The 16,900-nt window shown below is 40.9% G+C and overlaps 2 protein-coding genes across 3 annotated transcripts in view; one reads left to right on the top strand and one right to left on the bottom strand.

Moving 5' to 3' along the window:
- efna3b (ephrin-A3b) overlaps positions 1 to 16,900 on the bottom strand; it is a 106,812-nt gene that overhangs the window by 86,287 nt on the left and 3,625 nt on the right. The gene's annotated exons all lie outside the window — the stretch shown is intronic.
- Positions 16,187 to 16,900, top strand: part of efna4 (ephrin A4) — a 33,691-nt gene continuing 32,977 nt past the window's right edge. For both annotated transcript variants that reach the window (XM_085473895.1, XM_085473894.1), the window contains exon 1: positions 16,187 to 16,699. In XM_085473895.1, the coding sequence (XP_085330021.1) occupies positions 16,575 to 16,699 (125 nt within the window). In that variant the 5' untranslated portion in view covers positions 16,187 to 16,574. The remainder of the gene's footprint in view (positions 16,700 to 16,900) is intronic.

The following is a 16,900-nucleotide window of genomic DNA, read 5'->3' as shown; positions in this document are numbered from 1 at the left end:
CTGACGATGCTGTCTGTGTTGAGCGCTCAGTGAATCTGTGTTCGACTACTCCGCCTAGGCTGCACTGTCGAGCGCAGATCCACTGAGCGCTCAACACAGACAGCATAGTCAGAAGGAAGAGCGCAGGGCAAGCTAGCGAGACAGAAGTTAAGCTCTCCTTGCAACAGGCAAATTGAACGTCATTCAGATCTGGCGTTTGGAATTATTTTGGTTTTCATGTGACGTATGACCCTGAAGGTAAGCGAGTCATGGACTAAAGTAAAACAGTATGTTGAATGTGCCACGCAATGCTCAATTACATGGGTGTGAACTAGTGTGTTAGCGCAGTTAGCTCGTTAACGTGTTGGCCGTCTAGCCCCATGCACGGAGTGATCGGCGGTAGCTCGTTAACGGAGATTTGCCGTGTTGTGGCGTTAAGGTCATTTCAACGAGATTAACCTGAAAGCACTAGCGGGAACACAACGAATATGACTGCACATTTACGCCGACATCATCCTAGTGCAAAGACAAGTGGAAGCAGACAAAAAAAAGCAAGCATGCTACTAACTTTAGCCGAGTCATTTAGACAGCTGTTAGCACATGATTCTCCTTATGCTGCTGAGAATATAGCCCAGAAGAAGCGGATAGTATAGCTTTTATTTTGGAAAGAGACATTTCTCTGTAATAAACTCTCTTTTCCAAAGATGAGTGATTCCTCAATCAGATACAGGGCTTGCAATATCGCTAGCCCGACGTCCCGGAGCTAGCGATTTTTTCAGTCGGGCTACCAAAATCTATCTCTTCCCTGCCCGTCGGGCTATTGTAGGAAAAATATATGTCAATGCTTCTGCATTCTTTCGGAAATGTAGCTGGGTAATTATGTCATTGGCATCGGTGAGCCACTGTCAATATGTGACATATTGAAATCGCGTTTGAATTTGCGCTTGTTTTTTTGCTTTCACTTTGCAATCGTGCGAACTGTGTATAGAGAGCGACAGCACTGATCTGTGAGTGATGATAATTTGTGCACCAATTCCTCTGACATCGTCTTATTAATCGTTAGCTTACTATGCAAACATGACAAGTGAAATCTCCCGCAGCTTAAACATGTGAGAGGTTGATCGCGCAGAGAATCGCTGAGCTTATGTGAGTCCGTGTGTAAAAGCAGCAGGATTTATATTTGACTACGATGACCTGGATGACTGAGAACCTTCACAGACAGATATATATTTTAGTTCTGCTGAGCCAAATAAGACAGGTCAGGGTGAAGAAGTGACAGCCAAATAAAAGCTTACCACAAAACGGAGAAGTTATGACAAATCAGACTATAAGGCAAAAAGAAAGTGCAGCTTTATGGTTTCATGGACAAAAGAATTTCTGTGGCTGCAATATGACAAGCTAAATAACCAGGGCTGCACATAAGTGGTCCGCAGGTGCGCATTCGCTGTCAAAATAAAAAACACGCACAAGGGTTAGGGTTAAATTTAAAAACTGTACTTTTGAGTTAAAATATATATTTATAATTTTAATAAATGACAAATTAAAAAGGCATGAACATTTTTTTTGTATCGAAAAAATATCGAACCGTGACACCAAAGTATCGAACCGAACCGAACCGTGAATTTTGTGTATCGTTGCACCCCTAATATATATATATATATATATAGATAGATAGATAGATAGATGGATAGATAATTTATGTGACCCCTATAGGTCTGGAAGGTTGGAATCCCTTAACAGTCAGCTTTTGCAACAGCAAATCACCCAGTAAAACCAGCACTTTGTGCGTCACCCGGCCTCTTTCTTCCATCAGGAACCATTGCGGCACATTCATAATTCCTCCTGGCCAGCACAACAGCAGCATGCTAATTTACTGTGAAACCAGCTTAGTGTGTCCCATCACTGCACCTCCTGTAATCCCTGCAGGTGAGAAAGAGGGAGAGATGGGTTCTTGAGTATCTGATTGAGCAGCAGACAAGATGAATAACTGATATAAAGGTTCTCCGTCCCAGTGAATATACAGAATACAAACAGATGCACAAACACCAAGTGTCCTGCAGCCCATGCAGTCACCAGTTTCTCAGACTAAGCTAATCCTCCAGGAAATGTAATACGTGATTCAATTAGTAGCAGCACATAGTGCAAGCTACCTTCTGCGTATGACTTTTGTGTGCGTGTAGAAGTGTGTGTTTGTGCGTGGGTGTAAGCACTCCAAGCGCAGAGCTGAACTAAGTCCATTCATTAATGAAAAGCCATTTATTAATATAAGGTGATTTCCCACATCTTTTCCACATCCTTCAGCACGAAGAACAATTTATATCCTGAAGAGAAAGGAACCACGCACATATTCACAGGAAAAGGCCATCTACTACATTTAAATTCCGCTGGCTTGAATACTACATCAAAATGTGCGATTTAATATTTTTAAATAATGAAAATAAAAACCTTTAAAAGCACAAAACGGCAAACAATAGTCAATCCGCGGTCTGAGGCTAATATTCTCTCTAAATGATCTCTCTATGCTTTTCTATTACTCATTATCTTGTTTTCGTGCACTAACAGTTGTTTTCCACGCTCGCAGCAGCTACATGACGTCACTGTCTGTTTCCAAGGGTCAACTCCAGCCCGAGAACCTGCAGTTTTTCCTGATTTTAATTGCTCTGACTGTTGACAGCAGACATTAAGTTAAAAAAAAAAAAAGCATTAACATTTAATAAGGACTGAAGTCAGTTTCTCAAAGTGGATGTTTTTAAAACAGGCACGCTGGATTACTATTAAACTAAGTAGATCCTGTTCCTACTGAACTGTTTTCTTTTAGGCGGATGATGAGGTAAATTACATATCAACGAACCGTAGGCAGAAAAACAGTCTTGTTCCATTTGTAATGCACTGTTATGATCAGCTGCTCTCGTTTTTATCACAATACTTTAACTTTGATCTCAGCAGGGTGATTCCTAAAATCTATTTTCGTACATTATAGCTAGACTAACAGAACTAAACAATGCCCTTAAAACTTGCATAATTATCCTCAAACTTGGCAGATAATAATTGCTTTCTTTAAAAAAAAACCTGCAGTGGAATACAGCCAATATTTTGAGGTCCGCTGGGGGTAAAGATGTAGGAGTGGGAGCAAGAGAGTTACTCTTTATTGCTCCATCTCTCTTTCACGCTTTCTGAATCTCTCTATTACCCTGGAAGTCTGTGGAATCTCTAAAATGCACACACAAGCACAGTGCAGTGTCCATCTGTGAATACTACATAATATACATGTAGATTGGGATAAGCGTGTGCGCGTGTGTGTGCGTGTATGCTTCTCAGTGTGTGTTTGTGGCTGAGTTATGATTGATGTCTTTCTCCTTATATTAGGCATCTAAAGAGAAATGGGGAAGACGAAGGGAGGATGAGATGAAGGAGGTGGGGTGGGGGCACTTAAGGGCCTGGACCATTTAACCATTTAACCTCAAAGCTCTCTCAATGTCAGGCTAACACTGTCTCCTCTGTCCTCTGTCTTCTCTGTACTGCAGCTCGTAAATTTCATTTCAATTAAGCGCGATATTGCCAAAGCATGTTTTCAAAGCAAGAATAATGATTCAGAATGTAATAATAGTAATGAAAAGAACAGTCAGTTTTGGGGGTTTTTAAACATAGCTTTGCTACAGATGGCAATTATCTGAGTTATGGATTCATCTGCAGATTCTTGTTTTTTTTTTGTCCAGTGTTCACATCTAAAGTAGTTTTTAAAAAAGGAATAAAATGCAGTCGAGATTTTGGGTTTTAAATCTGACCAGTATTTGAAAAATTCAGATCAATTAAATTTTTACTGCACTGTTAAACATAAAAGCAGCACATTCTGACATTTGGCATGATGTTGGGTTTGTGTTTAGCTATTTCTTATTTTATTTTGTCATTCATATTCTGTTTATAGTGTCAGTTTTTGAGTCTTGTCTGTTTCTTTTCCCTCCTTTGTGATTGTACGCTTCGCCCTCATTAGTCTCACCTGTGTTTAGTCTGCCACATTTCCTGTTAGTCATTAGTCTTCTCGGTTCTCTCTTGCCAGATTGTGCAAAAAGGGTGCACTGTGAGACGAGATTAATGAGTTAGCCAGGTATGTTGAGCCTTAAATCAGAGGTTTCAGTGTCACTGGCTGGAGCACTATGGTAACTTATGCTGAACAAATGGTCCAAAGCAGATTACGTTTAGAGTGTCTGCTTAACATCTGCTGGAAGCGTCTCATTTTTCACTGATTCTTTTATTTAAAGCGTGCCTTTAAGTGGGATATAAAGTCTCTTCTGGGGGAGTATGTATGCAACCTGTAGAGCTTATACTCACTGAATGAAGCTGCTGTAAATTTTAAAGTAAAGCATTCTCACTGGAATTTTCATGCATTCTTTTCAAAATGCAGAAAATGTGTACGTTCTTGTCCTCCTAATCCACTGCTGTGTCTGTTTTACACAGCTGAAAATTAAGCTTTTAGAAAACAGCAGCATTCATAGGCTGTGATTTTATCTGATCTTCTCTATTAGGCTATGGGACCATGTCAGGCTGTCACATTAGAAATCAACAACATCAAGAGTGCTCCAAGTTGTAAAATAAATACATAATAAACATATATCTCAGTTAAAATATTGAGTTTACCATTCTGTGTGCTTGTGTTTAAATCACAAAATGAATTATTAGTTTTATTTACAGCATAAGTGTTGTATTTTATAGATCTGTGTCACCTTTCCTCTGATAACGGCTTAGATTGGAGTGGGTGTTGTTCGGTTGAACCATTTTTCTGCAGAAGGAGAGTCAGATGACAAGTCAAACACCCCATTTCATGTGAGCATGCTCAGACCCTGAAGCTGACAACCGGGGTTAAGAGTTGCTAATCAGTGTCGTGATAATGGGAATCTCTTACCTGTCAAGACAGTTGCGCAATGAAAACCTGGCTTTCAGCAATTGTTGTGATTTGGTGGTATATAAATAAAGTTGAATTGAACTGAACTGAATTGTGTACCACTTGCTTCATAGTATTCCCCTCCGTTTTCCCGTTTATATTGATGAGTTTAACAGCGACGCTGCGAGGAGTAGAGGTAGTGAAGGTGGATGAGTTGAAATACCTGGAGTCAACCATCCAAAGCAGCAGACAGTGCACAAGAGGGGTGAAGACAGGAGTGTAGGCAGGCTGGAGTGGGTGGAGATGAGTGTCAGTGGTGATTTGTGACACAAGTATAGCAGAAAGAGTGAAAGAGGAAGTATACAAGATGCCAGTGGCCCAGGGAAAAAAAGACAAGAAGCCAAGCTGGAGATGGAGAGACGGGATAGTGGGTACATAGTTTAATACCCTATTGAGTGACTTGTTTTTGATCCATACTGTACCATGTGCCTTATTTAGTATATTAGATGAGGAACATGTAAAAAAGGAAAATGGAAATGAAAGGATCCAAGAAAAGAAAATAGATTTGATTATTATCATGCCAATTATAGATTTTTTGTTGTTGTTGGTGTTAATATGTGATTTTGTTCAAACATTCAGTTTTGGCTGGGAAAAACGATAATTGTGTCAGGAGTTGGCAAACCTGGAGTCTTTGACACATTTGCTGGAAGGTGTTACAAAGTAACAAGGTAAAGAGATTTGACAAGGATCCATCCCCACTTAAACAGACTTTATATCAGTGATAAACGCTAAGTGGCCCAGTGTTGCTGCTGCTGTCTGCCTTTGAACGAAGATCCCCATATACAGCAAAACTCGAACTGCTCACTGAAGTGAAAAAGCCCCCCAAAGTAACAGCTAAATGCTTAAAGCATTCAGTGGAGATAGACAACATCCACCCACCCATTTACTTGCATAGGTTCGTGGTAGGACATCACAAAGGGAGATACTGCTTTTCAATAAAAAACTAAAAAAACAACAACTATGTTTAAGTACATCTGTCTCTGGACCTGAACAGCTGTCCATCAGCAAGGGGAAAATATCGTCACATAACAGCTGTTTACCAAATGAAGCTTAGTAAACGCTGGGTGATGGAGCATGTCAACGACCCTAAATATTAAGTAAGTTGAAAACTGCAGATTGAAAGTTGTTTGGAGTGGCCAGAATCTGACCCAAAAGAGGTTCAGTCAGTTACTAAGTCCAAATCGTTGTTTCGAGACCTCTCTGCATCTGTATTTTAACATTTGAATATAAAACAATACAAGAGAAAACAACAACTCAGGAGTCAGAAAGTTGATGGGAAACCACTGAATTCTCCTCCAGGCTTGTAAGATGCTCTGACATGATTTACTGGTTCTGTGGCAACGTCACTTTTTTCCCTTTGGCGAGAACTTAATTTTTGCTCTTAAAACACTATCAAACACTTTAAAACCTTTTTCTCTTTGTCATTCTGTGTCTAACTCTCATTCTCAAGTTTATACATATTATATCGTAAGGTAATTCATGTGATCATCCAGTAAATTGAAATTGCTTATGGACGTTCTTATCCTACAGTCCTAAACAAAAGGAAACTCTAAGTGAAACTGCAGGTTGCATTGAGGCAATCTGTGTTTTTTAAGAAAAAAAAGTTTATTCAAAAGACAAACATTAATTGCAATCTCTGAGCTGTGGTCCATCAGAACGGCCAGATTGTGGATGTGTACTTTCATTGCCTTTTGGCTTTCATGTTCCTGGTTTCTCCAACTCCTCAATAAGCATCAGTTCACAATCATCATCATGCAGCAAGGCCTGACAACCTCCAACTCACTTTTAAGCATCCACCTCTTCATTCATCAGCTTATCAGCACATTTGTCGCTAACCAGGGGAAATATTTGTGGTTGCCTTGAAAACCAGTCACTGACCGACTGATTTGCAGTGATGGGAAATTAACCCTGATTGGCTGGCTTGTCTGACTGTAATCAAAGTGGATGAGGCAGAGGCGAGCTTCAGACCAGCAGGATGAGACTCTCATTATTTTCCCCGCTACGTTATTCTTCTCTCATCCCTTACATCAATTTATAATACCCCTCTCTCATTGCGTCTCTTCTCCCACTTTCCCAAGCCTTCTGCTCATCAAATCCCCCTCCTAGACTTTTTACATTCCCTATTTTTCATTTCCATGTTTTCTCTCTGCTTTTCTGTCTCTCTCTCTCTCTCTCCTCTCTCCCCTGGATATTTAGTTTGATTTATTGCCTCTTGTTGGAAAGGTTGGCGTTTTAATAACTCAGCTCCTCCTCACCCCAACGAAGAGAGGGAGAATGTGCGCGAAGAAGAACTTTAGTAAGCACAAAATAAATGTGCGGACAGACAGCAAGGTTTTTCTAGTGCTTTCCTTTTATCTCCCCAGCGCTCTCCTGCTCTTTCATGTCTTCCGGTTCCTCTCACTGTTCATGCCGGCTGAGGATATAAAAGCTAAACGTGCAGCTGAAATGGATGTCAATTTGAGCTCCTCTCTGATCTGTGCAGAGGAAAATACACATATGCACACACACCCAACAGCTGTAATGGACTGAGGATGTGAAAACTGACAACCACATAAAAAATGAACCATCTGGTTGGAGGCAGGGGGGAAGCATGTGACACCCTCCCCTCCAAAAAATGAAAAAAAGACTTTAACAAGAATATTTTTATGACAACGGGACAAAATTCTGACCATGACACGCTGCGTGAAAACAGGAAAAACCTGAGTTAAAGGTGTGAAACACATAAAGACACGGATGGAAAGGCCCGATGGAGAGCTGAGGAGTGTCCGAAAACAGCCAGTCAGAGACCAAGTGGGAGATTTCTAGTGCCAAACAGAGACTTTATTTAGATGGTGATTATTCACACTGGTCATTAGAGAACCATATCACTTTCCCCTCATTTACTGAAAGGCAGCAAGGGGAGAGGGGGGGTGCGATGAGAACGAGAGGGCAATCATTAGAAGATATCACTTTCACCCGTCTTCTGATGAGGGGAAGAGCAGTCTGAGAATCTGCATCCTTGAGTAATAAGACAATAACTAGCAATTAATAATTCAAATCATAAGCCATCAGCCAATGTACTGGGAGTTACAAAAACCTGTTAGCAGAGCGTTAATAGTCTTTTTCATTTTGTTTCCGGTGTTCACGTCTACCTGATCAGCCTCACATGGTAGTCTTAGCTTCAGGCTGTGCACTCTATAGTAAAGTTAATTGCAAAACATGCACCCATTTGATTAAATGTTTGCAGATGTTCAATGTAAACCTGCCAGACATTATGTTGTGATGTAAGACCAGCAGAAAGCAGACATTATATTGGCACATGCAAAAGTCTCCCTCGCCCTCTCTCTCGGTCCTTCATACACACAATCCTGGGTCTGATTCTGCAGTAATAACTCACAGGGGGAAAAAAATCATTGATGGGGGGGGGAGAAAGGAAAGAAATCTGCATTTCTATCTTCAGCCCCTAATTCTAAGTGGTCCGGCCTGTTTGAAATGCTTCCTAAGGGAACAATTAACTTGCTTTTAGTTCCTATACCACATGAGCATGTCTGCCAAATCCCCATCAGATCCCTGCCCACAAAAAACCACACTCTGACAGGCAGAGATTGCATACACAGACACAAACTGGAAAAAACATTTGGTGTTTAATACAGAATGCTGTGAACACTGCAAATGGCAGTGACACAGCAAGAAATTGGCGTAAAACTGGGAAAAAGAAAGGAAGAAAACAGCAATTTTGTTTGTACAGCTTGTGTTTTATCTACAAACGTGCATCTACTTAGATGCAGATATGCACTTAGTCAGCATTTTAGCTCTTCTGTGCTGATGATTAAAGAAAGACTAAACAATTTACAGTTTAACAAAATCGTAATATTCGGTGTACTAGGCCGTCCTGTCTGGGTAGACTCCCTGCATCAGAACCACAAGACTGATCCGGTATGGGACTTGTGTCCTCCAAAAGGACGCTTTAACGACATCCAAAGATCGTCACGGGACAGCCACTTTAGTCACCACCCTGCTCTCTCAACTTCAGCTGTATTTAAAGAGAAATGTCTTTTTGGCACTGAGGAGAATCGCTTGTTTCGCGATACCACAGCATCAACCGTGGGAGCTCCTAAAAGTGGAGTGCCTTGGCAGTAAATAGATCAAGACATAACCTTCACTCCATTTTTTGGCAGAGTATCAAACTGCATACACAAACAGCTATAGCCTCGTTCATCTCAAAGTTAATTTTGCTACAGAGAGTTCACTCAATCCATCTGAGATGAGCAGGAGGAGCGGGGAGGGAAAGAGTACAGTAGGGGACAGAAAGGGAGAGGATAAATTGTGGGGGTGTTGGGGGAAAGGATGACTGCTGGCACACAAAAAAGGGAGGAGAGGGAGGAAAAAAAGAACTGCAGCGAGTGAACTGGTGAACAGAGGGAACATAAGGACAGATGAATATGTAGAGCGACCCGTGTGTTTCCTCCTCGTGCTTCCATCTGACTTTACTAATCATCAGGGTTTGGTCAGATTACTCGTAAGTGTAATCAGTTACTGAATTACAATTAAATGATTTGGGGTTTTTTAGTTGTTATTAGCAATGAAAGACATCTTATGTGAATGCTTTAGGATCCAATCAAACATTTAAAAAGTTGCACCTCGTACTACAGAATAGATTTTTTCATGTTTTTTAAAGCTAATAAAATGTATTTTTGCAAATGTAGCATTTACACTTGATCAAATCAAGTTATCCTTACAAAAACAATACTTGCACAAACTCTAGAAATGTTGAACTGTAGAAACATCTTTTTGTGACTCACGTTAAGCAAGAAGAGCACTTACTCAGAATGTTTATCTTCTACTTTATATGCAAAGAAAACTGTAAAAACTCCATTATCTATAAATCATATTTACATTAAAAAAAGAAGATTAGTCACCATCGCCTGTGGTGATTCTAAAGTCTGTTGGGGTCCTCGCTTTCCCAACTCTTACAGCAACCCTTCACAATTATATTATCAATAAATATTTTGACATTAACAAGAAAAATTATAAAATATAAACATGTTGAGATCTTAAAGTGCTGGTTGCGGACTGCGACTTGTACAAATGCTGTTATTATGTTCTCCGGGTCCAAGGATTAGCTGTCATTTGAATTGAGTGCAAAGAGAATCACGTGCTTGCAAAGTAAGAGTGCTGGGTGAAGTAGGGCCCCTTTTGAGAGATCATATATCTTCTACTGTTACCTCAAACACACATTGCTGCTGCTGCTGTAGCTTAAAGTTTGTCCGTCTGCCTCGTCTGGTGGCAGGCGGCACATCTGTCTCTTATGAAACCCGGCAAACTGACACTAGTGACTTACTTATTGAGTCATTGTGCAATTGCACAGATCAGATTTAAGACAGGAGCAAAAACGCAACATTTCGGGACCATTAAACTGCTTTGGTCTGTGGTTCCTGGTATTGTGCATACCGACTCGCTGTTAAGTGGTCACGACTAGCAGGAGCTCTTAAATGGAACAATACTGTAAATGCATTTGACACATCTAACTGTTTCTGTGTACACTGTATGCTGTGTGGACATCATCAGCGTAAATCATCTCTGTCAATGTGATTTTTTACATAAAGTATTTATTCAAACATTAGTCATGCTGCCTTGTATTGTTTTCTCTATTTGGACAGTACTGAAGAGAACCATACTGAAGCTTTATATCACTGTTGTCCTATGAAAAAAACCCATCAGTGCCTCCATTTCCTTAACCGCTTACACAATTCAGGGTTGCTGGAGAAGCACTGGACAACCCTAAACAGGTCGCCAGGCTATTGGAGGGCCAATTAAGATCGAAAAATCCACACTCATATTCACACCTGTGGTCAGTTTAGAACCACACATTAACCAAACAGGAGCTACTGTGAAAATTATACATCTCCAAAAAGCTTCTCATAAGTTCAGAAAACAGCCCTTTACAAGTTCACACCTTTTCCTGATCTTTTAACCACATTTCATGATCATGACAGAGGTTTGAAATGGCTTTTCTTTAGACCTGGCTGCCTACTCTTTGCAGACATCTGCAGTTTTGCATTCAGAACATAAGACCAGACTCTGAGTCTTTGAACAAAAAAAAGGGACAGAGAGACGGAGAGGAGAAGAAAAACCCGATAGGAAACAAAGAAACACAGATGGGACACTGTAAGGAGAAAGAAGAGGCACAATTGGATTGCTCAGAGCGTTGTATTCAGTGGGGGCCACTTATACAGTCAATAGTAATGGATAGCACATGCCATATCAGTACAATAAGAGACCTTGCCTCTTTATCTGCTTACATGTAGTACATGGCAACAACAATAGCCACAAGTGCTGCATTGAAAATCTATCTGACATACTCAGCTCTCATCTTTTCTTTACAAATAGCAACTATTTGTCACCAAAAAAGTTGAAGCAGCTCCCCAGGCAACAAAAGAGAAAAATGAAATCAAGGAATAGACACAGATGACTGTCAATACACAAGAGGGCAAGAAAAGAGTAAACGCAGAGAACGACAGGTGGAGTTGAAGAAAAAGAGGGGAGGCGATGGGGGCTTAAGGGGAAGTAAGAAAGTGTGGTAAAAAGCATTCAATAAACACGTCTCTATAGTAACCAAGATGTAATTTGCTTGGTGAGAGAAAGAGAACGATGGCGATTGAGGGAGAGTGATGGAGAGAGGGGAATAGAAAAGCATTTACCATCGCTGCTTGAGTCCAGAGCTGTAATTACGGAACTGAGACGCAGCGACAGAGGGGGAGGAAAAGATTGGAGGTACACACAAGAAAAGAGCTGCGCACATAGTGCTTTTACAAAAGGATAAGGTGACAATGAAAGATACACACAAGTGATGACCCCATAAAATTGGCACTGTTGCAAATAAGTGTCGTAGGCGTGCAGAAGAAAGCCGGCGAAAAAAGCTGCTCTGGTAAGAACAAAACGACAAAGACAAATCAGAAGGAAAGTTGAGAAAATGATGCCTTTTGTAAGCACGTGTGGAGGGAGAGTGTTCCTATTCATTTGTTCACGGGTCACAATTATGCCTGGTCATTAAGCCAAAAAAACAAATTAGCCACTTGAATAATTAAGCAGAGATATAAAACTTGGTGCAGCCAACACAGAGAGAAATGCAGGGGTAGAAATGGGACAAAGAAGAAGATGTGGAGTAAAAGTGAGGAGAGGGAGGAGTGACAGGCAGAGACAAGCTATCTTATAGGGAAGAGCAGCCTTGAATGATGAGTGATAGACAGACCGAGATGTGCGTGAAACGTGCGGGCATATGGCTGATCAAAATAGTAAGAGACCAAAAATAGCAGCATTACAAAGTAGATGGAGAATGGGGCCAGTGTGTGTGTGTGTGTGTGTGTGTGTGTGTGTGTGTGTGTGTGTGTGTGTGTGTGTGTGTGAGTGAGACATAGAGAGACAGACAGTCTGTATGAGAGGAACATGGTCATACTGTGTGTGTGTGTGTGTCTGTGTCTGTGTGTCTGTGTGTGTGTGTCTGTGTGTATAGGGTAGTTGATTACAGCTCTGGTGAGCTTGGTGTCAGTCTGTATACGTAGAGATAACAGGATTAAGAGGCTACTGACACTACTGTACAAAAGCAATGGAGGGAGGAGAGGGAGTGATGCTAGGAGGGGAAGGGTTGCAAGAAAACTGGTGGGGGAAGAAATAAACGAAAAAGAACTTAAAGGGACGTTCCCATCAAATTCCTTTGCCATATGCCAATTGGAGAATTAGGGCTAGAGTTCAGTAGAATTTACAGTATATCCCGCTTCCAAGGAGTCTTGTAATTTTTTAAAAATGGTCTAAAGCAATACTTTTTCAGGCTTTCTGGAGGTCGTTCAAAGTTTTGGGCGGATTGTTTTGTTAAATCACTCAACACTGACATACGAATGATTCTAGCATAAAAAAGTCACCTAACTCAAGGGATTAACCAGGGTTGTGTCGGCACATAAGAAACAACCTAGCAAAGAACCAATTTTAAACTGCATCTTAGGGGACTTTGTTATTGGCAGCCTGTCGTAAAAAGGTGTAATTTGTTCCAATTTCTTTTAGTTGAATCTATGAAAATTGTCAAATTAACACAATCTGACAGGCATAAATAGTGGCAAAAAGGTGGCATGCCTAAAAGGAAAAGAAAAACTATGAACAGAAAAGCCATATCTGAAAGTCATGTGCTTACAAAAATAGGGGGGGAAAACTGAAGTCTCAGTAATGGTCTCAGTGTAAGACGGGGTTTGTTAAGAAGCTTTTTATAAGGAAGGTAAACAGGAAGACAAGGCCAAACGACACAAGAACAGGACTGAAAATCATTGGCAACAGGTCTGATGGAGTGATTAATCCATATTTGACGGTATAGGTTAAATCATCATCCATATGTACAGAGAAGGTCACCAGAGGTGATGGTTTGGGCCTCCATGTTCGGAAGATGATGGACTTCTGAACACAGAAAAGTACCATCAGCTTTTGACCCACCATGAATTACTATAGGGAAATAGTAATTGGTTGGTACTATTGGTACTAAAAGGAAACTTTTAGTACAGTACAATCATCTTTTTTTAAAAAAACCCTGACCCCCATCCCCCACACACACAATGGAGCACTATCAGTCATTGATTGGCCTCCTTAGAGCCCAGACCTCAAAATTATTGAAGCAGTTTGGGATCATTTTGCCAGAGAATAGAAATTAAATCAGCCAACATCCAAAGAAGAGCTTTGAATATCCTTAAATGAGCCTGGAAAACTTTTCCTGAAGACTACTTAAAGAAATTACGAGAAAACTTCCCTAAGTTTCAGGTTGTGCTGAGGTTTTCGAGTTTGTTTGTTTTTTTGCCTTATATGCTGTATTTGCATGCATGTTTGCACAAGCTTCAATAAATCACTCCTTTTCCTGTTATCCTAGCAAAATATCCAGAAATTTGTGGCTCCACACTTTTGCACAGTGCTATATAAAATTACAGACACGGGGGGCGAACAATCACAGATTTTTCCATATTAAGCACGTGTGGTCACTCAAGGGTTAATAAGAGTTATTAAAAGTCATGAAACATCAAACATGCTGTTTTTTTCCATCAAAACACCAAACAAATTAATATCCGTTGAAAGAGTAGTTTGTTTAAAAATAAACAGTGAATTCATTCTGGAAACTTGATTTGGCCTCAATAAGACTTTACCATCTTTCCCTTTGTTTTTCACCTAGTGTATCTATGAATGCATGTGAGGAAAAATGCTAATCACATCTAAATAAATTCTCCTAACACAAACAGCGCTGCAAACATGCACATAAACGATTAAAAATGACACTTACCCCAAACACTGGCAGAAATCTTTCACGCAAAAGGCCTTACTGAACTGGTTTTTAACAAACTTGAAACCTTCCTGCTGTACTGTATACAACTTTGTATAAACATACTGCAATATTATGATTTCCTGCTCAATGTTCAGTCAGTTTTGGTTATTTCCAGAGTTCCTTTAATGTTGTGTTGCTGGGATGTTCTTCCAGTTTTTAGCAGGGAGCGATAATTATACTCCAATCTGATCGGCACTGATTTGAGTGTAAATTGGGTTTAGGAATCTTAAGTAAATAAGAGTGTTATTTCAGCTACAGGGTTACCCGATATATGAAGAACTAGTGTATAACAGAGAATGTTTGCTGAAGTAAACTGTGCCAAGAGACAGGAAAAAATATATTTGGCCAGTAATGAGAAGATCAATGAAAGTGAAGATTGAGACAGATGATGGATAGAGACTGGGGTAAAAAGAAGTAAAGGATTTTGGTAAGAGTGCTGATAATGATGAATAGCAGACAGACAGAACATGAGACAAATATTAAATAGGAAAGAAGGGAGGAAGAAAAGCAAGATTTAAGGAAGACGAGGACACAAAGTTGTTGCCAGAAGTTCTTTTCCTGCCTGTTGAGTTACAAGAAGGATTAGTAGTAGCAGAATTAATCAGCTATGCAATCAACATGTCTCTTAAATTAGTGTATCATAACTCTCGATTTTAATTGGTGGTCCCATGAGGTAAATGAGACCATTTTTCTCTCCAGTCTAATCCAAGTAAAAGGAGGGAGTGGGCCAATTTATAGTGTGCAAAAGAAGAGTAAGCTGCAGGGCTCCTTAAACTCTTATGTTCAGAAGACAATCCCAAATTGAAAATTAGAAAGATTTTTTCAGAGAAAGAGTGGAAGAATAAAATGAATTTTCACAAAGTATTATTAACCTCTGGCACTATTGCAAAATTTGTGAGGAACTGTCTGGTCCTATAGATCAATCAAACAGAGAGAGAGAAAGAGAGAGAGAGACCCCCACAGAGTGAGTTACTCCTCTGTGGTCCACGTTTGCTGAGGGAGCGCTGGCTCACCAGGGACAAATTAGCCACACAGGAGCACTGAGGCATCATGGGAAATTAATGATCAGGACCTCCAGGAAGTGAGCTAATGAGTCCTAGTGCCACACACACACACAGAGACAGACACACACATGGTAGAAGACACAGAAAGCAAGACAAGAAAAAAGGAACTAGCCAAATGTGCACACAGCTATCAATGTAACTTTGGATGAGTGATAGCACTGAACCAACAGCTGAGTTAGTGTGACCCACACACACACACACACACACACACACACACACATTTGGAAAATCAGATAATTAGAGAGGACCACCAGTGGCTTTCGCCCATGGAGGCGTTGTGATTACTGTCGCTACACCCTCCCCTGGGGTGTTTGACAACAACCAGAGAATTAATACTTATCACAGCATACACACACACACACAAACACCATCCAGCCAAGAGTGGTTGAACTAAATGTAGCTCTTGCAGACACCAGTTACAGAGATGCTGTGGCTCCCTGCTGTTATCCTGTGTTGGGTACTTGAATGCACCACTTCACCATACAGTGTTGGCCTACTTGGGGCTGTACAATAAGGACTGAAAAGAAATTTCAGGAGAGGACAAAGGACGCTTTCTTTTTGTATCAGTCAGCTGCTTACCTTTGAGCAGACACCCAACAACAAAAGTGGTGTTTGCTGCTGAGTAATGAGACTGAATAAGTGAAACTATTCGGTCCACTAAGAAGAACCCAGGTTTTCCTGAAAAACTGGAACAGTGACAATCTGTCTCCCCACACCAGTGGGCGCACCTCCCAAGGATTTAACTTTGCGCTGCAGTACAATAACATGGCCACACCCTTGTTGAGTGATTGGCCTAAAGTTTCCCCGGCACCGCCCTCGGCCCAGCGCATCCGCCCTTCCAGCGTTCCGTAGCCTGTTGCTGCCAAACCATCTGACAGTTTAAATTTATATTCTGCCCTATTACTGTACTCGAATCCCCAAGCTTTAAAGTCAGTCTTTTTATTTTTAAGTCATTACAGTGACTAGAGCTCACTCTTAAACCACGATGCGCAGTGTGGAGACGCGCTCAGCAACGTTTCTCTGTGGTGGTGCACACCTTCTTTGCAGCCTGTAATTGTTAACTTTTTTTTGTGAGGGACATCACTTCACGTTGTTGCATCATGGGAAGCTGCAGCAGCAGTTGACGCTAAAGTGTGAGTTTGTTCATGAGTTGCTGAAGCTCCTGAAGAAAGTTGTTCGCGGAGCTCCTTTGCGTCGGGTCTCGTCACCTGATTTTGCGCACCACTCCCAGCCGGTGCAGAACCTTTCCGCAGCGGCCAGGATGGGCACCTTGCTGTGGACACTCGGAACTCCGCCTGCTTGGAAAGCTACGATTGTCTTCTTCAATATAATATCAGCTGTTGTGGCCAAAAGGCACACCGTGTTTTGGAACTCTACAAACACAAGGTGAGGAGGGGGAGTCTGTGCGCGTAATGACGCTTCTCTTGGTACAAAACGAGAAGGCTGTTTTATTTTCATCACTAGTGACCAAATAAATGTTCACTGTTAAGGGGTCCAGATTTGGTTTAATCTACCAGTTTAGGTGAGAATAAACCTAGCTGGTCTGAACTTGCACTTTCATGCCATTGCACAACATCTTTAATGATG

This window comes from Copadichromis virginalis, linkage group LG11, assembly GCF_057382275.1.
Source record: "Copadichromis virginalis isolate Kocher_CV1m ecotype Utaka linkage group LG11, C_Virginalis_male_GT1.1, whole genome shotgun sequence".
Classification (NCBI taxonomy): Eukaryota; Metazoa; Chordata; class Actinopteri; order Cichliformes; family Cichlidae; genus Copadichromis; species Copadichromis virginalis.
Note: the sequence above shows the minus strand (reverse complement) of the source record. Positions and strands in the feature narration are given on the sequence as shown.